This window comes from Bombus affinis, chromosome 16 (assembly GCF_024516045.1).
Source record: "Bombus affinis isolate iyBomAffi1 chromosome 16, iyBomAffi1.2, whole genome shotgun sequence".
NCBI lineage: Eukaryota > Metazoa > Arthropoda > Insecta > Hymenoptera > Apidae > Bombus > Bombus affinis.
Genome location: NC_066359.1, coordinates 1,867,083 through 1,893,431, shown reverse-complemented (window position 1 = coordinate 1,893,431; position 26,349 = coordinate 1,867,083). Strand labels below are relative to the sequence as shown.

Below are 26,349 nucleotides of genomic sequence, written 5' to 3'. Positions count from 1 at the left end.
TCCATATTCAAAATTTTGTCCGCGTGTTTTTCTAAATTGAGATGCCTGGTATCCTTTCATCGACTAAATGCACATGACATTGGTATCGATTTCGCTTGAAACAGTAAAACACAGCGAGAAGAAAAACGAACCGGATCTCGCTTAGTTTCGGGGATATTTGAGTGCATTGATTAAAATTGCACACCTCCCATATACCGGGTGGCCCACTTCACTCGTACACCTTAAATATCCGTTTAACGTTGCAAGAACAGGGCTATTTCGCGCATCCTAACGATTTCGAGTATTCGCGAACAAATTAAAATAATTGCACACCTCCCATATACCGGGTGGCCCACTTCACTCGTACACCTTAAATATCCTTTAACATTGGAAGGATTAGGTCTATTTCGCGCATCCTAACGATTTTGAGTATTCGCGAACAAATTAAAATAATTGCACACCTCCCATATACCGGGTGGCCCACTTCACTCGTACACCTTAAATATCCGTTTAACATTGGAAGGATTAGGTCTATTTCGCGCATCCTAACGATTTTGAGTATTCGCGAACAAATTAAAATAATTGCACACCTCCCATATACCGGGTGGCCCACTTCACTCGTACACCTTAAATATCCGTTTAACGTTGGAAGAACAGGGCTATTTCGCGCATCCTAACGATTCCAAATATTCGCGAACAAGTTAAAATAAAACCACGTAAGATAGGTTAGGTTTGCCGCGTGTCGACGATTAACAAGTTCTTTCTCCGCCATGGTACCAGTTATTTAAAGATCTCCTGTTGGAATAACAATAAATTAATAACAATGAAACGAATGTTTATGATTCTACGGTAACATAATTATGGTGGCTGTGCTCAGGGTACGTCGTTTGACACTCTAAATCCTCGAATAGTAAATCGCGTGTCAGGTGGTATAGTTTACGAGTAAGAAATGGTCCAGCTAACAGGTTAAAGGACGATTTTGCTGGATGCAATATACGAGGCTACTCGTTGGTTTATGTTATAGCAAACCAATAACAGTAGAATCTGGCCGCAGTATCTACATTATCTAGAACAGGCAGGCCAGCAGCTGAAACTGTGTATACAAGCAAGAACCTTAGTATGCAGTTTCTGGTGAACATTGTATCCTGCTTGACTATACGCGAACTTGCGTAGAAACGACGTCACAACATCTATTCTATGTCCTGGATAACATGGATATTATCTGCTTGTTTTCTGTGTATGTAGTTTCGATTTATGGATATAGCTTATGACAAAATTAGGCCAGCTTCGGAGTAACAATTATACGCCATTACGTTAACTTTAGTTAGGAAATTATGAGAGATTTGCAGTAATTCACGGTTAAACTTGTTTAATATTTTTCCGTATCCATTGAAAGTTACAATTTTCGATTTTCGTTAAAAACTGAAAGATCACACGACCTAGGAATAACTTAATTTTTTAAACTATGGTAGTAAAATATAATACTCGTTAAATTAGTTGATGGAATCATTTTGGCGCGAAAATTAACGCATTTAATGGTAGTGCGCTGATGTTCTCATAATCCTACGCCATAAGCATAAGCCGCGTGCTAAATCCTATCATAACAGATTAAGCCTCGAATAATACGAAACTCGACTAATACCATGCACTGTAAATGATATTTGCCAATTTTACATTAAATATACATAGAGTGTAGGTAAAATAATTACACCACAATTGTTGCCTTCTGCGCGCAATAATAACAATTTATTCGATGGACAAAATTTACCAAATAGCCGTAAATTGATCATTGAGGCAAGAGACTTTATCGCGAGCGTTACGGAAGAAATGGTAAAACGAGGGGAATATCGTAGCATTTGCTCAAACAATTTATCGTTGACCTTCTTGATACTAATAACTAAAGGAAAACGATATTAATGGTTGGAAATTCGTGCATAGATTATTAGCAAAAGATATTAGGCGAATAAAGAAACCGATGGAACTATGGTACGTATTTATATGGTAAAACGGTAATTTCGCGCGGACCATCTGTTTCAAATGTCAGTCGTAGATTTCGCGTATCTGTGCGTGTCATTTGCCATGGAGCTTTGCTCGTACATCGGAACACAAAACTTGGCGTTGCTCTTACGTTAGGAATTTAATTAAATTTATATACAATAAATAAATATTAATTAAGAAAATTAATTTACAAATTAAGTTTAACTGGCACTAAATTTATCTTTATTAAAATTATTTCCTAAATTTAACTTTCATTAATTTGCTAAATCTAATTGTTAAATTATTATTAATATTTAATATAAAATCATTTTATATAAGTATATAAATTTAACTAATTAATAAATCAACATAAAATTTATTTTATATTATTAATACTTATTAATACTCTTAAAATCAAAATTTAACATGCAGTCGATCCTGGCAACAAAAATAAATTATTGCCACGTACGTTGTGTTAAATATAAATCGTCTATAGTCATAAACGAAGATACTTACAGAAGATACTAATTTGAGAAGATACTAATTACAGAAGATACTAATTTGCAAAGATACTTACCACGCGCGAAGAGCTTCGGAATGACAACATTTTTAAATCAAACGATAGCTTCTGAAACTTGTAGCTAGCTATTGAAAGTTGGCTTGTATTATTTTAACGACGACGAGGAGAAATCGTTTCTGCAATTTTCAAAATGTAATCTGCCCGACAGTCGACGAGCCATCCGCTACCAAGTGATAGATTTATTATTAAAAAATTATTCAAATTGTTTCTCGTTTCTGTTAAAATGCCGTAAATTTCAAGAACAATTTACGTGGAGAAACAGAAACCTTAGGCTCCGTACCATTCGCAGATTTTCAATAGAACCTTCCTTCCGTACTTTTAACCCGCAACGCTGGCGGCTACCTTTAGTTTTTGGCGAATCAATAGGAAAATATATTGATACCACTCTTATCGCAATGTGCAGTTGTCTAGAAACTTTGGTCTAGTTCGGAGTATTCTGAAGCATTTTCGGTTAAGAGACGAAATATAAGGCTGGACGAGACGCTACAAAAAGTAAGATTATTAGTTAAATTATTATTGAAATTTATTATACCACATCGAACCCGAACTGAGTCTCAGCGTTCTAAGCAAATTGCACTAATTGTCAGTGCAGCCTGCGCGAAATAGCGCGATCTTTTCACATGGTCTTCTGTTCGCTGTCATAATTTGCTTGCTGTCTTTATGTCGGCGTATTTTTAGTGTCGGTTCACTATACGTTGCACAGTCTTTTGGGATGTATTCAATTGATTCTGACTTTTTCCTGTCGCATACTTGGCATAGTTCTTCTTCATTTATACAGGGTAGTTGGTAACTGGTGGTACAAGCGGAAAGGGGGTGATTCTACGCGAAAAAAGAAGTCGAAAATATAGAATAAAAATTTTTCGTTTGAGGCTTTGTTTTCAAGAAAATCGACTTTGAATTTTCGCTCGGTATAACGGATCTCACTGTAGATCGTTGTCTCGATGGATATTATCGCAGTTTAAGTTTGTTTTTGTCGTAACGGAAAATTAGGAATACATAATGAAATAATATGAAGTAATCACAAAGTTTATTATTACAAAAATTGCTGAAAATATTGTCCATTCTGCCAAACACATACTTCTGCTCTTCTAATTAAATTTCTATGAACACTTTCTAACGTATTCGATTGTTTTAAAGTATGAAAGAGTGCAATAAAATGCACGCGTACCGAGCGAAAATTCAAAGTTGATTTTCTCGAAAACAAAGCCTCAAACGAAAAATTTTTATTCTATATTTTCGACTTCTTTTTTCGCGTAGAATCACCCCCTTTCCGCTTGTACCACCAGTTACCAACCACCCTGTATATCGCGATACTTCGCTGATTCTACTGCTTTGCTATTCTTCTCCTCCTGCAAGTCTTATTTATCTTTGGGCTTCTGCTCGAATATAATGTACAGGGTGGACGATATGTAACTGACTGATTTCAAAGTTCCGCCACTCTACGTTACGTTATCTTTTGTACCGCTTTTACGCAACCATTGCATCGAACATTACGTCAAAGCAATCCGTGGATGACGGTGATCGACATGACGACGTTGGCCATCTCGATCGCCTGATTGAACTGCGCTTCTTTTTATGGTGTTTCCTTAAACGCGAAGCGTATGTCGATAAAGGAAACACTATGCGACAGTTGAAGAAAGTTGCTATTGGAGAAACAATAGCCAACATGACTTGTGAAACGTAGCGAAAAATGCGATTGAAAGGGCTGCACTTTGTACAGTGTCTGGAGGCGAACATCTGTCTGATGTTATGTTGCATACGTAATTTTCAAATATTAATTAGTGACTTGTATTTAAAACACTGTATTTCGTTTTGTTTAAAAGTTATAATTAGCTGGTGACGATTAGAATCAGTCAGTTTTATTTCGTCCACCTTGTATATTCAATTTATCGATACAAATACGATAATAAACAGCGTAATTTCAACGTAAATAAGATAAATAATGTTATTTGAAAATAAACGTAAATTTCGATAGAGATACAGAATAATGCGGAATTTCAGCGATAATTTCAGGGTGAACAAAGTGAATGGAATGAAATAATGGACCGATATAAATTAGCTGTTGTAATGGATGAAGAAGATGGAATGAAGCGAAAAGAGCGTAAAAAGAAAGGAGTAATATACGAGCACGATTTCCCTTCGCTGTTTATTATCTCGTTCATTTACACGCGAATACATCGCGTGCAATGAGCCAATAATTTTTGGTACACCGCGTACATTCATTCCGCAGATCAAAATAAAAATACGAAATACTGTACGTTCTCGGCTTTGCTTTATTATTATACGTGTCCTGTACGTTGTATCACGTTTCACCATTATCTGGCCCATTATATGAATTTTTTAACCAAACGAAGATAAATTATTTTCAATTTGATCGACAGCTATCCCTTTTTATCGTTACATGCGTTGTGATTTCTATATCCTTTTTAAAATAATTATCAGACCTACGAATGAGCAATTCAAATAAACCTAACTAACCTTTACTCGCCTTCGTTCACACGTTTTGCTGTTATAAACGACATTTTGCTTGGCGAAGATCAGTGCAACGTAATCCCAATAAAATAATCAATTCGTAATCGTCAATAATGGCAACGAACAATTACGAATTCCAACGAGGAAAAGACACTGAAGAGAACGCGCGAGTGGATTTGTCGTGTTCTCGGTGAAGGCATCATCGTTATCGTACGATGTGCGTGCATTTCGCTTTTAAACGGTTTAACGCTAGAACTACCGATAGTTAACACGAAGCTATTTCTACCAAAACCAGTGAAAATGATTGGTCTTTAAAAAATACCTAATAATAGAATATTTCTATTTTTATCGATTTATTACTTTCTCACAGAAGGAATTCCATGTTATATATTTTTGGTATTATTAATTCATCTGCGACCATAATCCCTAAACGAGGGTTGGCACGTTTATAAAATTGTAGAAACAGTCACTTTGACTAGTGTGGTATTTCTAGTGTTAACACTTTCACTGCTACGCCGAAATCACATGTTTCGCTGAGGGCGCCACGGGAGTATTTTTATTATTCAAAGCATATAATGGCAAAATAATAATAAATTCATGATGTAAGACAACATTCTTCACACAGTTGATAGCACACATATTATAACTTCCTTTATTTCAACAAACCACTCGCTTTCGTTATTTCATCGTAAGCAAAACGTGCAGAATATATTGTTGAAACGTGTAGAAGATATTAGTAAACAGTATTTACTCATTCTATATATAATAATAAGGTATGTTCACACTTCTAATTTCAGTTATATGATTATAAAGCAGCATTTACGATTATTTTTTGTTGTTATTTCTGTATTTAGAAGTAAGATCACAATAGCTGTTATTTTATTCTTTGGTAAATCTATCACACCGTTCTGAGCCGAAAAACCTTTATTGCACTTCCTTACATGGACTAGGGATAAAAATAAAGAAACATCTTAAACCTATCGATTAAACCTATCGATTGTATCTAGAACTATCTTCTAGTTACTATTTATTGTAACTAGCGCAACTGCATATGGTTGGCGAGCACGAACTCACGTTGTCATTTTCAACATTTTTTAAGGTGTGTTTATAATAAAATGCAAGATTTGTGCTCATTTCTTTTTTAATCGATGTTCTAGTAAAAATGTGTAATTGTTCAATAGGCTCTTTTTATTTCAAAGTATCTTCTATTTATCGTTTATATTCAAAATCTTTTAACTGTCAATTTTCATTTAATTTTTACAATTGTAAGAAGTTGAAGCGCTCCGATTACCAATGACCAACGTAGCAATCAAAGTGTTAAAGGCTTCGGTTTGATCGACGAGCAACGCTCCAGAGGCCCAGAACCAGCTGACAATTCGGCACAAACGCGAGAACAGCTCGAGGAGCAGCCCGGGCTAACGCAAGAAACCGTTTCAAATCATCTGCATAAGTCGAGAAAGATGCAAAAAGGAGGAAATGTGGCGTGAAATTGCTTCTCGTACTAATCAGATATCATAACGAGTCTTAGATGGGAAACTACGCAGTATCACCCGGTGTATCCATTTCACGGTGCTTCCTCAGCTGAACGACTTTATCGAGTGAAAAGATCATGGCATTCTTTCGAAACGAAATTCATCAGCAATCTGAATGATGACTTAACCGTTTGAGTCGTAGGAATCATTGAAAAAACAGGGTCGAAAATTTTTGTTATTATTATTATTATTATAAAATATTACTATATATGCGTACTATTAGTTTATAAATATTTCAAGTTTTATTCAATAAAAATTATTGAGAACGTAACGATGAAATACGAAATACCGTCAGTTGTCAATAGCGTTCAAATATACTGACACTTATTGACACAAAATCTAAAGAGATTTTTAAACAAGGGGGATTATTCTGAATAAAAAGTCTGTTTGACTTTCTCTTTAAATAAATCTTGATCTTGCCTGAAAAATATGGATTATTTATTTATGTATATATATATATATATATGTAATAACGTAAATCCTTAGAGTAAATCAGACGATCGATTCTGCAAAATCGAGTCTGTTTTGGCAATAATGAAATTAAATACAATAATAGTTAATAACAAATCTACTAAAAATTTTATCTGGCAAATCGAGGATCGATCTTCCAAGTCCTAAATTACTGCTCTTCTCTCGTGATGTATTGGATTGGCAACTAAGTGATTGCGGACTTTGTCAATACCACCTAATGATCAAATCCGCAATCACTTAGTTGCCAACCCAATATTCTATTTGGCAAATAACTGCAAAACTAAAAATGTCGATTGGCGGGTAATTTGAATTTTATAGAATTATAAGTATATAGATGTAATAATATGGTGAAAATGTAGCAAAGTAATCGACACGCTGAAGTGTCGCACAAATTGATAATAATTAAAGAGCGATCAACGAGAACCGTGAAGACGATCGAGTTTCCTCAGCTACTTGTATTTAGGCGATAATGGAGATCTCGTTACGCGGAAGAGCCAGATATTAATTAATTTTCATTCCGGAGGAAATGAAGTTTTCGAGGGTTCGTTTCCGTTTTCCTGTTTGCCTTGTTACTCGGCCGGTAGTCCGTGTTTTTCAATTCTACGCATCGGCAGATTACCTTTTGCTTTTCGCTCGCGACTTCTCCAATTGGAAACGAATTTTCCACCGTCTACTTTCTTCCGATCGAGCGTTGATCGCGTAGCGTTACCGGAATTAACGACGATTTGAAGTCATCGTAAATCAGAAGCAAAAGAGTATCAGGATGAATATTACACAAATTCTACCGGCGTTTTTAAATCAAAATAAATTATATATTAAATTGTTATAAAATTAATCACATTTAGCTAACCGATGTCTAATGGCGTAGCAATTTACGTAGCCCATTAATCTTCCTAAAATGGGCTATTAACGCTGCACCTTGTTCAGCAACATTTAACGACGAATTCTTGAAAATTTCATCTGCTTCGTTGTAACTGGAAAATCAATAAACTCTAAATATTCCAGTGCTTGTAGTAAAAATACTACTTTGGTGTACGCTAAATAATATGGGGAAAATTTTGTTCCAATAACAAGTGATGGATAAAGATAAAAAATAAAATAAAGATTCAATCGTATAAGTATTTAGCCGAATAAGAAATTATTCGTGTACAAATTTATCCGAATAAAAGTTTCATTTTAATCAAAATTATATATTATATGTATATAAAGGAGGATAAAATTGGTAACGAAAATATATTTTCAAGCTTCACTGTCCACTTGTAGCATTGGCTTTTATAATTAACATTTTTCAGATACCAAATTGGTAAGCTTGTTGTTTCTTGGTAAATTAACAATAAGAATCGTATTGGAGTCTGCGTATATTTGTACAAATTCCCATTATTATTCGTTATTCGAATAAATATAGAACATAATTTGCTAATAACATGGATAATAAATAACGTGGATAAGAAATAATTATATCACAGGTAAAATATTCAGCTTATATGAATTTATCCCTAGGATAATTATCGTAAGAAAATATTTATTCGAAACAATTCGAACGATGACCAACTCTGGTGCTAAACAGGAGGAGAACGTCCAGTCACCATTTTTTAAATTGCAAACTGTTCAAATATTTTAAATTTAGAAACCGAGTTGAGAGGGAAGTTTGTAAGTTGGAAATTTTCTATGAAATAATAACGTTATTGTTATCAAACAGGAGGATAATAATAATAAGATCGAGGACATGGATAGAATGGATTTTGGCAATGAACAAGAGCCACTTTCTTACAATAGCTGGCAGCAGAGTAAGAACGAAAGACGATGAATCAGCCTGACAAATTTTCTCACGTGTACCCAGCGAGTGCTGTTGACGCGAAACTGTCTGCCAAGAATTCGCTCTTTTGTGACATAGGTAGAGATCATGATGTCTGATGAAATATAGACTTGAGTTTCTAGCCATCGGATAAAATTGATTAGCTTGCAACTGGTTACTTGGTTGAAAAATATTTATTAACAATGGAATAATGTAGAATCTGAAAATAATAATGAAATATGAGATAAACATAGGAGAAAATATTATTACATATTAAAATATAAAATGTACAATATACTTTATATATTTTATTATAATATTATATATAATTAAAATATATTTATATAATGTATTTAAATATACATATTAAAATATATTTTATGTATTAAATATAAAAATGATATATTAAATGTAAAAATATAATATATAAAATATATTATATGTCAATAATAACATATATAAAATATATAATATATAATATTATTAACATTAATTTTGCTTTTACGCGGGCGTTCCTTTGTAATTAAACAAACAATTAGACAAAAGGGCACGCCTCATCGATTTCAATTACCTTCAAATACGAATTTCATGCTAAGATCAACATTCCGAATAACTTTCCTCTACATACAGTAGATCCTCGAACATCGAACACTATCCGTTCCAGGAGACGTTCAACGGTTCGAGCCTCGAGTTGGTCGAACATCGAATTAAATTGTCCCATTTGAAATGGCGTAAGTTGAATCGATCCCTCCCATTCGACATGTTCTCAATATAAGACATTGCAAATACCTGTCCCTAAAATTCGTATTAATAAATGGTAAGAAAATAAATTTAGTACGCTCGCTGAGACAATCACAGAAGAACTACACCGACGACTGCAAGAACGAGCGTCGAAACGACAAACATCCCTTTGTTTCTCTTTCTTCTTCTTAACCTGCATTTCACTGTCCCGATTCCGGCCTGAGCAGAGAGATCAGGCGACAACGTGACGCTTACACAACGACAAGCAACTGTCCGTCTCTTTGCTCCAACTTCCAGTTTTCCTTCGAGTTCAGAAGCTGGATTTCCCTTGACACGTTCGTTCGAATTGAAATTGTTCGAATATCGAACCGTTCGAACTTGCGCTTGTCCTACTGTATATGTTACCGCCGCTTGCGACCTTAGTTTCCGACATACAATTTTGCTTGGAAATAAGCCGCACGCTCAGGATCGACGAGATGCTCATTACGAGTCTGGCATGCTATTCGGTTTCACTTTGTTCTCGAACGGGACAAGCGAGAATACGGAGAACGAGCGAGGAACTCGAGATAGCGACGGATCGTATAAAGCGATCGGTTGAGCAGCACGTAACACCCGAGGATTGCTAAACCAGAGTCAGGAAGCATTGTACGTATTCCATTGGTCTTCTACTGAAACGAGTCACTGTTCGTTGGATCATAAAAATTGATGGTTTCTCGCTTTCACGGATCGCTTACTCATTCTGCGATTTCTTACTCTGTCGGTAAATCAAATAAAAAAAACTTCAAATGGAAAGATAGTGAGTTGTCTGTTTTCAGTGAGAAACCAGTTGATTGTTTTGAGGAAAAACTGTATCAGCGGAAACCTTCGATATAATTTACGTCACGATTACGTCGGATTGTCGAGTAGGTGGCTGCATCCTTACATAATCCAATGTAAACTTAACTAGCTAATGAGAGAGAGAGAAAACCACTTTAAATAGATAAAAGAAAAAAATGGGAAGGCTACTGGATAATGCTAATGTGAATTATTGGGTTGGCAACTAAGTGATTGCAGATTTTCACATTAGGTGGTAATGACAAAATCCGCTATCACTTAGTTGCCAACCGAATGATTTTCAGTGAATCTATCGATCTATGAAATGTTATACTATGTCTTACTTGTCTGTCGTCACGTACTAATAAATTAGAGTCAGCAGGTGTCTATAAATGCCCTTAACGCGTAACGTTTTCAGCTATAGACAGAAGCGCATAATAATAAACGATAGTAGTCGAATTTACGAACACTTACAAAAGCGAGTGAAATGAATACCAAGTCGTACCAACGTTGTGCAATATATTAATCTAGCATTTAACTAACATTTAACTAAATTAAAATTTAATAATCTACAACCCATTGATTTATCTTTTTTTTTATTTATATTGAAGATGATTAGCATCGATAAGTTAAGGTTAGGTTGAACTATACAAAAATTGAACGACTATCTATACACCAGAATGAAGCGTAATGGAACTCAAATTTAATTGAAGTTTTTTTGGAAATGTCTCGGTAAAACGAGGACCGAGCTGTGGCTGCGTGTGTAGAAAAAAGTAGTTCACAGTGTCGTCCTTGACAGCGTATCTCAGGCCCATTGAAATCGGGAAGATGTTCCTTTTTTCTGTGTAATTACCATTTTCTTAAACGCTTTAGAAAGAGAAACCAATTCTCTTTCTGCTTTTCCCTTTTCTTCGCTTTTTTTGGATTTAATTTGTCTTAACATGGTTGAAACGGTGTCTCGAGTTTCACGCTTTTGATGTTTAAAAATATCCATTTCAATGTAACATTTTGTACACGAAGAGATTTTTTTTTCTTCTCTGATTTTTTCTCTTGGATCTGCACTTTGATTTTGTTTCACGTTTTCCCTGAAATTTAATTACAAGCTCTTGCCTGTTGTTTTTTTATTTTACTTCCTCTTTTTTTTTGGAAAAATAGTTCAAAATATACTTGGCATGGAATAAAATAGTATCTTTCATTTCCTGAAATAAAAAAAAATAGAAAGAAATAGAGAAGATAATAAAATAAACGAAGTAAAAAATTACTGGAAACTAATTTCCTTTAATTAAATGGACTAACCACGTAAAACCTCGATAAACACTGAAAAAAGCTAACAACCGTGTCTGAATAGCGCAGGATAAACGTCGGATGATCGTGAATCCTGTGATTCGGAACAAATTAAGAAGGAATGTTGTCTCTGAGCTATAGATAAAAGAGATGCGGTCTCCGCAGTGCCGTAGAAAATCAATGGTGGGAAGGGAAAAGGGCGGGAAACGCGTATTTCCAGCCAGAGAAGCTCACGCCCCACCGAAAAAATTAGAATGTCAAGCATACCATGTTATTTACATCTGCGAAACTCGTTGTTCCCACGATTTTCACTCAGACCCGAACCTTAACAATTTTTAGAAATAACTCTGGTAAAAAGGGCGTATCTCTTTATTTCGCTTAAAATGTAGCCGCTAGCGCAAAATGCCAAATAGACAGCACAAAAATCTATTAAATGAGAAAGTTCTGTCTTCATTAATTAAAACCGAGAGTATAATATTTTATATTTCAAGCCATTCTTCTGAAAACCAAAACAGAAACAGATTTGACCAGACACGCCTACTTGGACTGAGAATAAAAATAAAGAGCCACTGTGCTTGCAAAGTCAGCAAAATAATTGCAAAAATATTCGCCACTTGGATCCTGCGCACTCTGTTGAGTGGTTTTTAGCGGTAGGAAAATTCGGCGACGACGACAACCCAACAGAGAAGAGGGAATTATGGTCAGGGGCGATATTTTGTATCTTTTCAGTTGCTGTTTTCGCACCGGTAAAATTGAAAGGCGGCCACGTCCTCGTTAAATCTTAAAAAGCTCTTGAATACACCGGCGAAAGAGAAGCGAAATAAAGAATTTGCCATTAAAATAATGCGACAGCACAGAGAGCTAATGTCATTATCCATTGGATCGACTGAAAATCCTCCTCGTTAACGCTCCACAACTTTTGTTTTCCACAGATTCGTTTTGCCGGATAATTATGAAAAATAACGACTGCGTTGTTACTTGCGTGTCGCGTTCATATTGTCACGTTCCTCCGTACCCATCAGTTTCCTGCAATTTTTTTTATTCCTATTCCTAACTATTTCCATAACGACTTGGTTATCGTTTATCTGTTTTTCTCAACTGAATAACTTTGGCATTGAATCAATTCGAACGGAACTCGGCAATTGGGTTTAACACGAAACAAAATTTGGATACTTCGCTGGATCCATCCTATATCTTCATTTGCTCGCATTTCCTTCTTTTCTATTTTTCTATTTTATTTCCTCTCTTGCACAATATAGACAAATTACACGGCAATTTCCAGGACACTTCGGGTCACGTCCAGCCGAAACTTTGGCTGGCTCTATCTGGCATGTTGTTCTTTCACATCCTAATCTCTATAGTTCGAAAGTACTGTAGCACTTACTTATGTTTAACGGTTTAATTTAACGACGAAGGAGTGCGCACGTATTCATAGGCAATTTTTGTCAACGTATTATAATTACTACGCCATATCTCTGATGTGTTATTGGGTGTAGTGCGTTAAATAATCACTCGATGTTTAGGCCAACAATATATTTATTAACAAGTGTCTTCTTTTGATCGCGTCGCGTATTGCTCTCAGTTTCGCTAGTCAATCTCGCTGTCCGGTTACAGCTCGACTTTATCGCTTCCTATTTCGAAGCTAACTGTCGATCGGATTCCATTCTTTTCTTTTAGTCGCCCCTCAATATCCCCACTATTCACGCGTTTGTTAGGCGTCCGCGACCGTTGCCATGCACGTCTTCTTCTCGAACACTCGGCGGAAGGACCGTTGGGACATTGATGGCTCATTAGGCACTTTGCTTCGGCATATTGATATACATTGTTGTCAAGTGCTGCCACAAGTTCACACGTATGTGTACGTTTTATAGACAATTTTTGTAAACGTATTTTAATTACTACGCGATATCTCTAATGCATCTCGAATATTTGTACGTATGCATTCCGTGCATTTTTCTTATACAGTTTTGCGCATGAACGTGTGTAATCTAAAAGCAAATGTCTAAATAACGAAGAAATTCCTTCTTCCGGACGGAATATTCATGGAAAATTCATGTTGCCGTATTAAAGTGGATGTCCAATACGTAGCGGCGCTCCATAAACGATTCAATAGAGGCTACAAAAAGTGTGAAAACACCATTGTATTTGTTACATCGTATTCAGATGAAATTGGCTGCGTATGAAACGTTTCTTTGAAACTTAAATTTGCCGCATTAATATCGCACGTTTAATCGTGTTCTATCGTTAAGTATCAATTAGATAAAATAAAAGGAAATTTATTACGAATCGGTACATTCGATGTTTAAAGAGATTTAGAATAAAAATATGAAACTTCGTTATCGTGACGTTAATCAAAATATTCACGTAATTTTCTTGTGGGAACATTTCCAACATTTGGAAAAAATGTCACGAGGGATTCTGGAAAAATAATATTAGCATTTAGACGAAGGTTAAAGACGTTTCCATGTAAGCAACTTTCTCATGCGTAGATTATTTCAAGCAGATTTATAAATGTAATTTTTAGTTGAATCCTAACGTCGATTTGGATTCTATCACGTCGTACGAAAAATTTCTTTTGTTCCATGAGGAAATGATAGATGCGCGATATTTGTTCCTTCATATTATTTTATTGAATTACGTATGATCCATTCTGTTCTGTTACTATAAAATGAAAACTTTTCGGACGACCTACTATCTTGATTAGATATACGATATTTCGGACGAAGTAATGAAAATTTTATTGTACAAAACGACATTTCATATGCACCGATCTGATAATGAGATCGAAGTATGGTAAATTTCGTATCATATTGTAGTATTTTCACACGAAAATTTTGAAAACGAAAGAGGAATTATGAAAGCAAAGCATTTCCAGTCTGATAGAGATGCTTCATTGAGAAATAAAAGCACGTGGAAATATTGTACTTTGTGCAGAATGTGTCGTCGGAATAATATTCGTTTTAATGATGATAACAACGTGACGCGTGTTTTCTCGCGTTTCAAACAATTTTACAAAACATTGTCTCTCGAAATTTCCCGCAGAAAGAGATATTAAAAGCGTTAGATCCAACGTACGAGCTATAATTTTATTGGATCGTTATCGCAAGGATCGGTTCCCGATGACATTTTTTATTGTGGCGAATCGAGCATAGACAATGCCACGTGTGATACAATAGCTGTCGAGGAATATCCAGCTGAACTTTAATATTGTAAAATATTATATCGAAAATGCAGCTTCGTTGAACAGTCAACTCCCTCTACAACGCAGTTAATTCGTTTCGCGCACTGTCGAAGCCAAACAAAACTCTGTGATGGACACGTTCGTGCTATATGAGAGTTGTTCAACTTTATTAAGTCGCGCCATATGGAACTAATTTTAGTCGCCATTTTCCCACCCTGTGATTGTCGAAACTGTTTTTTTTTTTTTTTTTCAAAGTATTATACGTTGAACGGTTGATTGTATTTAGTCGAAAAAAATTCATTTACGGACATTTGATAGATGATCGGTACTCATTCGATGGAATAATTATGCAAGTGGAGATTTGCATATTTCTTACGAATTTTTCCAGTTGTTATTTCGTTTATTATACGCAGTCTTCGCTTATCGGCTCAGGACGAACTTTCCATTTTACATTTTTTTTTCTGCCGCATTTTTCTGCTTAAACGCGTGATTCTTCGTAGGTGGTTTAATAACAACATATTGAATTTTAATTTATTTTCTCTTGTGACCTTCGTATTCCAGCATATCGTAATTAGGCGTTTTTCCTTGTCATGTAAGAATCGTACGTACCGTTAATCGTGCAATTTGAAATTCAAAGAATTTCAAATATGTTATCTTAGAGAATTTGAAGGATTTTGCAGAGGGGAAGGAAGGCTTTTAATACAGTTTTCGCGAGATTTTCACGAGAATGGATATTCCACCGTTCTATTTGTACGTTTTAAGGTGGCGATGCTAGCAGGCTATTTACTTTGTCTCTTGACGCGTGATTTCTGATTCATAGCTTGATCTCCGGGGATTCCAGGTGATTCAAACTTTCGTAAAGGGAAATTCCTTCGAAAGCAATTTTCGTGAAATCCGTGACATTCCGCTCAGCATTGCCGAAAAACCTGCCGCCGCAAACTCTCCTAGAATAATAAGTAAGATTCCTTCATCTAATGCGAGCAACTCGCCGATCAAATTTTTAGTCGTCATACAAAATCGTGTCAGTGTACAATTTTTATCGTAAATATGCAATTTATTTTCATGTGATCTTATCAAGCCCTGTTTCAAAATTTCATTCAAAATTGTACGTTCGTTGTTATTTCTTTCGTTCGTCTAACTTTATGTAAATTCTTCTGTTATCTGATTAATCAATTTCTCAATTCTTCTTTTTGCTTCTTTTTTTACCGAGGAAAATTCATCGCCTGGCTTGTTTACCGCGACCGGTCCACAAATTTACATCTTCTTCTAAAGTTCTCTGCCGGGGACCTTAGCTTTGAACTCGAACAACATCCAACCAGCTATTGTTGCATACATCTGAACGCGGTATGTGTTTGGTTTCGTCGTAAGCGTTTGAATAGTCCGACAGAGTCCTTGTGAGGTGACGCATGAACACAACCGAATGTTGTCGGACACTCCCGAGAAATATTTCTCGAGAATATACTCGCTGCATGATGAGTTCTCTGTAGCTAAACGAAATCTAAAGGCAGTGTCATTTTGAGAGTCACAGAGTACAGATCGAAGCCTACGAGAAATGAAATACGATAAGAAGCAACCTAACCCCAAATCTCATAATATTCCCTACGTTGGTTTTGTATTTTCTTTTATCCCAGAATATGTGCCCGCGTTCAGTGAGAAAGTTATTGAAAAACATAGAAAATATAAGCGAGGAGTGTTGAGACGAACGAAATTCCAAGTCCGAAAACGAGCGAATCGAAAGCGAGAAATGTTCAGACGGACGAAATTCTACGTCCGAAGATGAGCAAATTGAAAGTGAGGATGATCTGTTCGACTATCATCTCCTGTTTATATTACATACAAAAATGAAAATATGCGATTGATTATTTTATTATTTAAAAGTTATGTCGTGCGTTATTTCCTACAATAAATTGACAGTTTCTCTCGAAAAAAACACGTCTATTTAATGGTAAAAATAGATATATGTAAAGTGTTAGTGTTAAAATAATGTTCAGAGTGCAGTTTCCCCGTTGGATGATCTTATTTAACGATTTCACATATTGTTTATACAAAACATGAAATTAAAAGTATATATTAAAAGAAAAAAAAAATATATGTAAAATTAAAAAAAATTAAAGATGACTGAAGATAAATAAAACGACTTGAAGGTGAAATTCAAAATTCATAATTTTAATATCTTTTTACAGTGTGGTATCGTTCGATTATAACTTTATTTAGTCATAACTGATACTTTAACTTCTTAATTAATTTTGACACCACTAAATTGCTGTATTTTATTATATATTGTACTTTATACAAGCAGAAAAGTGGCGCAATTAATTGGCAACAATTGCAGGTAGACAATAACTGATAACAACAAAAAAAAAAGGAAAACGCATTGCTAAAGTCAAAAAAGGAGATCTCCCTATTCAGTTGGCTAAGTGTTAATATGTCGCTAATTATTTATACCAGAACACAGGATTCGTTAATTTTGACGATTTTGACCACTTTGATAAAACACATTTCAAAATCATCGAAATCGGCGAAGTGGCTTCATAATTCTTTAAATAATTGCCACAGATTTAATCATTATATTTATTAATATCAATTGATATCATTTCGAATGTTGAATTTGAATCTGCAACTTAATATTACGCATTTTCCATTAGTTTTAGCTTTACGACTAATAAAAGTCAATACCTGTTTACTCAGAATTCAACATTTTTCTGTATTTCTACATAAAAGATATAGCATTCCATTTGAAATAAAATTAATCTTGACATCTCCACCGGTATGAAAAATACTCTATAAATATACAAAATACAAAAATACAAATAAATACTGCACAATGTGCGTGCGTATAAAAAATTCCTCTATACAACACCATTATCAATATCAAGGATTGTCAACATCGTATTGAGACAATATACGCATATTAGCACATTGACTGTCGGGCGTGTTTTCAACGAAATCTCCTTCAGGCCACGAGTGCCGCTGTACCAAGCGTACTCTGCCTAAACTCCCACCGATATTTTAGATAACTTAAAATCTCTGCCCTAATTCGTTACAATGTCGAAAAGAAAAACGGAAAACTTATTTCTTAGTGAGTGAAATAGCAGTGAAAAAGAAAGCTTTTACGAAGCTCACACAAATTCGGATAGTAACGATGAGGAAGAAATCAGATTTCCTAGAAATAGAAATATAAATAGAATTACATCGTGCGATTCTGATTCGGATATTGATAAATGCAATCGTAGTTATACTGAATGTAATGAAGATACTGTTGACAAGATTTTACAAGAACTGGTCATTGAGGAAGAAAGAAGAACTGACGATACCGAGGAAAGTACGATTCAATTTGGCGAATGGAATGAATTTAGTGGTCGGCAGAAGTCATTTCCTTTTTTCGAGACAGATGGCCTCATAGGCAATTACCTAGCGATGTTAATCCATATGATGTGTTTGAACTGTTCGTTGATGATGAAATAATAAACTTACTTGTATCAGAAAATTGCAACAAGCAAGAATGTAAATACTAGAAGATTTAGAGAATTATTAGCTGGAAAATTATTAGGGTTGTCTGAAAATACAAAAAATCCTTGTCTTCGACGGAGTCAGTATAATATCGCCGTTTGGAAAAATGATTCCGGAAGAAGCATTAGACGCGCGTGCGAACTATGTTACGCAGATAAAAGACGTCGAACGGACCGATCAAAGACACGGGAGAATTTAAAGAAAACAACAACTTATTATCCAAATTGTCCCGACCAAACTCACCTTTGTATAGAATGCTTCAAACTTTTACATTCTAAATAATTTTCTTAATAAGCCATTTTCGTATTACTTTTATAGCAATTCAACAGTTTTATTACTTCCTGTGGAATGTCTTTTCAGATACCTACGACGATCTTTCGCAAGTTGTCAAATAATCGTCACCCGAATACGGGTGACACGGCGCTGTCGGAAACTTTGCTGTCACCCGAATACGGGTGACAGGGCTGTCAAACTCTAAATCGACGATAACATCGATCGTCTGAACGCTCCTTAAAAAATTGCAATTACGCAAATTGAATAGACCACCTTGTATAATCGTAACGCACACAGGTACATATGCGAGTTGAAATGAATAAAATGAAGACAGAATTTTCGTAAAATTCACGCGAGAAGCTTGCGAGGGAAGAAATTCAAATCAGTCGAAACGCTATTCGATGGAAATGGCACGTGTCACAGACAAAACGCAAGTGATTGTTCAACGAATCGAAGGGAAGATGTAAGAAATGAAGAGCGTGGGAAGCGGGGAGTGTCTTTCCGGGTGGATGTTCGTCGGTATTATCCTCAGGAGGTCGAATCAAAGTGATTGATGCATCCTGGTCGACCTCGATGGTATGGATTTTTCCGTGTCCATTTTTGCTGCAAGGATCGTCCTTTTGCCCGCACGACAAACCAGATATCATTATGTTCCTATTGATGTACGTTGGATCTTCCGAGGGATATTAGAATTGTCAAATAAAAACTCGTCGAACGCGTATGTAAAATCGTATTACAAATCAGGTTTAGACGATTCTGTGAGCCATTAATTTGATAAAATGGTCATTAGCAGGAGAGATATCACCACCTACTACGAACACGAACACAACATAAAAGATGCTATTGATTATGTGAAAAATTAATTTTCCAACAATTCTTATTGTAAATCTGTAAAACTTGAAAATTTTATACAATGAGATGGTTGTTTATTACAGTTGTATTCTGCGACTACGAACAATTAAAAAAAGAAAAGAATACGCTACCTCCGGTTTTATTTGAGATATCTTCGAGCAGAATATTCCAGATTATATTTTCCTCTGTTATTTTTTAATACGGCAAATTTTTTTGTTTCTTTTATACCCTCCACCTTTATTCCAACTTTCCCTGATTCTTTCATTTCCATTTCTCCATGCTGCTTCTTCTGTTATAGAACAGCCGTCGTTTTTCCCTTCCCCTATCGTTGCTTTTCTCCCCCCTGTTGTTCTACTGCTTGTTTATCCCGTTTGCAATGGACACTGCAGAGAGACGAGCACGAGGAAAACAACGTTAGAAGTTGAAACGCGTGACGTCCCGCGCTAACATTTTCCTCTAATGACGATTTACGTTAACGTTTTTTTCGTCGTTCCATTAAAACTTGCCGCGCGTACTAGCGGCCAAAAATCTTTATTGAAACATATTACGAAAGTGTGTGGAGATAAAAAGAAACGAAGACTTTGGAAAAGAATAGAAAAAGAGAAAGGAAAAACGTGTAACAAATAAATGTAGCAACAAAGAAAATTTGATATTGTAATTTATACCAGCATTTTATCTACTATCAAGCAATCCTTTGACTGATAATTTTTTAACGCCTCCTGATCGGATTTTACAATTTCATATTGCTCGGTAAAACGTTGGAAATAAATAAATAAATTTCATATTATTCGCACGCCATGTTTTTCTTTCTTATTTTCCTCTAAATATAGAAATAAATAGAAAAAATACATACGCATTTACCTGTGTTATATTTATATTTTAAATATATAAATATTATACAAATATGTGTAAAAGATATGTAATATTTATACTTTAAACAAAAAAATAGGAAATAGAAAATTCGCAGGAGTTGAAAGCAATCGGTTCGTCCGTCAAAGACGTAAAAATTGATTAATCGTGAAAATAAGCAGAGAGATTTATTATGGAAGAGAGTAGGAAACGTTTGCATATTCTGTTTCAACGTGAATTAAAAGTTGCTTCGTCGTGAATATCGAAACGAATATGGAAACGAGTTTAGCCTTTCGCGTGACCAGAGATGTTAATGGAAAGTTGAGTCCCCTCCTGATTTCTTCGTTCATCGGAGATGAGTGGCTTGGACAAAAAGGAAGAAAACAATTATAGAGGAGAGGCACTTAGCTGCAAGCGGAGAAAATTAATGAAGGAAGCGGAGAAGCATTTTTCAATTTCTAGAGAGTAAAGGAAGGTACCATTCTACCTTAAGTACCTTATCCTGCCCAATGGAAACTCTACTTTCGCGTTATAATATTTAACCGCTCGTATATTCTTTCTGCTGATCTATTAGTTCGTGTTTCTTCTTACTGTTGCTCGCATTATCCACCAGACACCCGTTAGAGCGATGTAACTTTTTCAAAATCGCACCGAACAACATGATATTTCTTGACAAGTTCAATTATTGGGTTGGAAATTAAGTGATTGCGGGTTTTGCCAACACCACCTAATGACAAGATCCGCAATCACTTAGTTGCCAACCTATATTACGATCAGTTTACCAAACGACGCGTAAAGAGAATTTTAAAAGATCTACAATCGATAAGAGTTACATTTTTCAGATTGATTTCTCATCAGATTTTTATCCGAGTTTGTAATGAAAATTGAGCGTCAGAATCGTACATACGCTGAGATTCATCGATTCACGAAACACGTAGATTCGTTGCAGTTACAGGCTGCGACGGTGGTGAAAAATTGCGATCTTCGTCGTTTGAACTTCGTAGCTCGTAGTAACGTTTACCGATTTCGTATGTCGGATCGGATATTATCTTCTTTGGTATCGTTCCAGTCGATACATTTCGTGTTATTTGTTTGTTGCAGACGGATTACGATAGACACTTGGAGGAATTACTGGAACGTGTGCAGACACTTTTGATTGGCATCTTAAGAAAGAAGTTGAAGAAGGAGAACTTGGACGAGGTGGCCCGTTACCATGCTCTCTTGGAAAATGTTCGACATATATCTACAGGTAAATCTTCTTATCCATTCGGAATCACCGTTGTCTTTTAAATATCAAACGTGGCGGAAACGTTAGCTCTACAAATTTTTCTCACACTTTAACGCTTTACCGACCGATAGCCGATTAATCGGTTTTTTGTCGCCGACGCTTATCAACCGATAGCCTATTAATCGGCTTTTTGTCGCCGATAATCTTTCTCATTATTTGAGCAGTAATTTGTTATTTAGTGCTAAGGTACCTTGCTCAGTTGCGTCAGTTGCATTGCTTTGTAAGCTCCCACAGTTTTATACCAATTTGAAAAACTTACCGTTCGCGATGAACGAAAAGAATGGTATCGGAGAGTCTAAACTGAAACAGTGCCGGCGCCAGGGAGAATCTGCGCCTGAGCTGCCGGTCGGACGTGCGTATGCTGTTGAACCGCTAGCGGTTAGTGAAGTGTTTAACATACGTTCATTCGACTAAAGTAAATTTCGTTCGGAGTAAAGATCGAAGATAACAATTTCTAACGATAAATCGTTTCGACTGGTTTGTCATTTTCGTTGTAAAACACAGCGTAGTGACGAAAGTGGCGTAAAATTGTTGTTGAAATTAACCGCTGGCAGCAATGGTCTCTACGTTCGCTGCAGATGAATTTTAATGACGAGCGAATAATTTAGAATTTCTCTATTTGTTCCTGTTTAACTTCCTGCTTTCTTCCTGCTAATAAATTGCTCGCCTTTTAATTTATAATCAGTTGAAAATCTGCGAATAATATTAATCCGAAACTCGCTTCGCATCACCACCAAGTAAATTGATAAAGTGTAAATTTATTTCCTCGTTACTTGCACTCTCGAGGAAAGCGAGGATTTAAGTTTCTGCTTAAGTTGGTAACTTTTAAACAGTAAACGTCTTTAAAACGTCGCGGCGCTCGCGGAATTAGTCTCATGAATCACTGTTTTCCTTTTACTTTCACCATGATACTTCATTACGGGATTTTAGCTGTCCAGACTCGCTTATCGAGATCTAACCTTTAATGAGTCGAGAGGCAAATTTACCAAGCATAGCTAGACCATATATCCATCGTTAATTCGTTTCTAGAAACGAAACCACGTCGTTCCTGCCCTCCTTTCTTCTATTTTCTCTTTTTTCCTCTTTTTCTTTCTTTTTTTGCCAAACTCCGTTCCAACGAAATATTTTCGGTTTACGAATGTTTTGTTTGGATTCAGGGGATGAGGAAACAATGGAAACGACCATGTCGACGGAGACCAAGCAGTTCCTACGTAAAACGAAAGAATTATCGAAGCTGGTGTCGGCGATGAAAGAGCTCGAGGTTTCCTGCGAACAGGAATTACACGAGATCGAGAAAAAGCTGACCGATCTATCGATTGCTGTAGAGAAGGACAAATGCTTGAACGCTGGTGGAAAATTCGAGTGGGTTGACAGCGTGTTGGTGAAGGTAAGCAGTTCTTTTCTTTTTTATTTTTCTCTATTCACACACTGTCTTACGATGATATTTAGACACCAAAGCACAGAAAACTGTGTTAGATTCATATTCTACAGTCATATTCGCATTCTCTCTCTTTGTTTCTTTCATTTTGTATTTCAATAACGCGCATCGTGTAATTATCCTACGAGTTTCTATTGGGTTGACAATTGAGTGATTGCGGATTTTGTCATTAGATGGCATTGACAAAATCACTTAGTTGCCAAGCCAATAGTTTGTGGAGTACGTTTAATCGTGTTGGTGTATATAGCGATGAGGCGAGTTGATGCTTAGTGTAGTCAATATATTTAAAACTATTTGCCGTACACAATGATGATCGCTCTAAGATTGCTCGATACTCACTAACTGACTACTGATTAACTAATTGATAACCGACTCCTCCAAAGACTGATTGTCTTAACGATCGTGCTCGGTTATTTATACTGGTCGGGGGAGTAGCGCAAAGTTTAAATTCAACTTCGATCGACGGTTGCACGTAGCGGCGACATTGTTTTGCCCGGAGTTTGTTTATCGCTAAGTTTGGTACGTCAAGACGGTGTCAATGTCCCAAGGCAAAACAACAACATGAGTCGCTCTCGATTCGCATCGTTCTCTGAGGGACAAAGAACAACAAGGAATTTTATTCCTTCGTTGTACCGAGGTTTCTGCCTATTTACTTAATTGTTTGTACAATTACTTTCGTCCATTTACATCTTAGTTTACTATGATACAAACCTGTGTGTGTTACTATGTGTCTTCTGTGCGTCAGTCATTGATATTATGTTTGTGTTCGTTTTCTTTCGTTTCTTTATTCGTTCATGCAGAAGGTCTTCAACTTCGTACTTTCCTTTACGAAGTTTGCCAGTTTTCATTTGTTTTTCTATCGTTCTTGTTATTGTTTCCGTTCATTCCTTATTTCTCAATGTGATTGGTCTCATTTTTATGTGTTTTGTATCCTCTGTCTCTATTTCTCTGGTGCTGCACAGCTGACATGATACGTTCTCTTCCAATTTATATTTCATTTCTTGTCTTATCGCCGTTGTTCAACCTAGTTTGCCGGTTAATCTATCCAATAATTCTTTTTATCGACAGTGGTATACATTAAGGTCAGGTAGTTTGTTGGTTCTATCGCTGTGGAATTCAAAATTCTTTCGTATGTCTCGCTGTATGCAGAGTTTGTTGCTCTGCTTTTATCGTCTTCTTGTAGTTTCTTGTGTAGTTTCTAAACGATGCAATACTACATAATGAGACATTTATTTTATTATTTTATATTTTATCTTTAATAACGTGTAATAACGTGTATTCTTTGTTATTCTGGACGATTTGTTCTCTAACCTCAAAAACTACCAACTAGCTATAAATGTATATATGTAGCTGGTTAAAGTTTTCATTTACATCGACCTAATTAAATTTACGTTTACTATATCGAGCACTTATGTTGCAGATAATTTATTTGCAAAACGTCTATTTACCAAGTTACACTTGTTGCATTCACTAAAAACATTATAAAATAATATCCATTTGTATTTGTTCTTATATTACATGGCTTTTTGCTTCTAATGATAGTTTCTTCGCTTTCTATCTATTTTTAATACAAATTTTCTGTTGTCATTTTAATATGAATGATTGGCTTCTATGAAATCTGTTATCAAAGCGTTGGGCTTCAAAGGAAACCGATAAGGGAATTCCATTCTCCATTGCAGTGTCTACAAAATGGCACGTGGTTACTGCTCGACCAGGTAAATCTCTGCAGCCCAGCAATTTTGGACCGATTGAATGGCTTGCTAGAACCAAACGGCGCTCTAACGATCGGCGAGAAAGGCGTCGATAAAGGTGGAAATGTGTTTACCGTGCAAGCTCATGAGAACTTCAGGTTGTTCCTCGCTATGGATCCTCGTCACGGGGAAATATCCAGGTAAGTAATAACCCTTTTATTTCTGAACGAAAAGATTGTACCTAAGCGAGGAATACCGAACTAATTTGATGTAATTTGATAATTGTAATTTTGGGAAAAATATCCCAAAAAAAGGTAAACATGATATTTAGAAAATTCATAAAGGAACATATCACGAAATGTAGCGGTATATGGTCGTAAAGAAAGGTCCAGGGGTTAAGCGTATATATTGGCCACATCACCTGCCATAAACCCTGGGATTTGGAAAAATGCGCAACGGCCTTCCATAAAAAAAGGAATGGTTTCCCCATCCCAAAAGAAAACTTTCTCTTTCGGGGGCAACCTATATAAAGGGAAATGGGCAGAGGCTCGAGACTGTTAGTCACAGACAGTCAGTCGTGATCACATCTAGCGGATCCTTCTCCTAAGGGGATGGTCAACTTAGCCTGTATCATACTACTGATTTTGACATAAGTATGGTAGATCCCAGCAGCGATAAGTGGTTACGTGTCATGTCTTTATTTAATGATGTGGAAACACCACCTGTGAGAGAAGGTTCGCTTCTCCCCTTAGAGATAAAGGAAGAATAAATTAATGCCAATTGTAGTTGAAAACTTGTTAAAAATCATAATGATAATACTTATTCAAAATCGTTAGGAAAAATGGAGAAATCAGTTTTCTTTTATAAACACAGTGGTCCGGTCATAGTTTGATGTAGAACAGAGTATAAAGTATAAATACTGTATTCTCAATTATATGGAACACAATTTCTAATATTAAAATACAAAACTAAATATAATGCCATGATGCGCAATAATAGGTTAGGATTACTTGCTTCAGAACAAGTGAGCTAGTACAACATCACTGAAATAACATTCTAACGTTATTATAAACATTTATAGTTACCCGACTATTGAAAATGTGTAATATTTACTTATTATTACTGACACAAATAATTTACTTGGCATCGATGATCACTAACGTAAACACCGTGTAATCCTTTATTGCGCAGATTACAAATTGTGCGCCATGTTCGCACAGGCCCGCAAAAAATTGTACTCTCGTCCTGTCGATGCAAGATTATTTTGTGAAACATAAGGAGATATTCTGTTCTAAACAGTGTCATCTGAAACCTGTGACTACGACCTCTAGCAAATCTCCCGTATCGGATTTCTATCTTATGGCATTGGCGTATACACAGTCTGGGTATCAAGTATCGCGGAATATAACAAAAAGTTAAACCCATAAGCAATTTTTTCAATTTGTGGAACATCTCACGCAGGGCTTCCACAGAGAAATTCAACCATTTATAACGTTTTACAAATTTATTCCGAGATAAAGTTGTCTCGCGATGCGAATAATAAAGCACCGTCGCATACGCAACGATATATCGTCGTTGGCCCTTTTCGCAAGTGTTGCTAACAACGATATATCGTTGTTCGGC

At 35.8% G+C, this 26,349-nt stretch overlaps 1 protein-coding gene and 1 long non-coding RNA gene across 2 annotated transcripts in view; one reads left to right on the top strand and one right to left on the bottom strand.

The window, feature by feature from the left end:
- The window catches only part of LOC126925219 (midasin), a 138,027-nt gene that overhangs the window by 91,927 nt on the left and 19,751 nt on the right, over window positions 1–26,349 (top strand). Inside the window, exons 16-18 of the mRNA XM_050740530.1 lie at window positions 21,411–21,558; window positions 22,755–22,984; window positions 24,715–24,926. Coding sequence (XP_050596487.1) covers window positions 21,411–21,558; window positions 22,755–22,984; window positions 24,715–24,926 — 590 coding nt within the window. The remainder of the gene's footprint in view (window positions 1–21,410; window positions 21,559–22,754; window positions 22,985–24,714; window positions 24,927–26,349) is intronic.
- Window positions 8,352–13,405, bottom strand: LOC126925276 (uncharacterized). Its single transcript, XR_007713850.1, has 3 exons — window positions 11,657–13,405; window positions 9,378–11,559; window positions 8,352–9,026 (listed from the first exon to the last, which is right to left on the bottom strand). It is a non-coding gene; the product is annotated as an uncharacterized LOC126925276 (long non-coding RNA).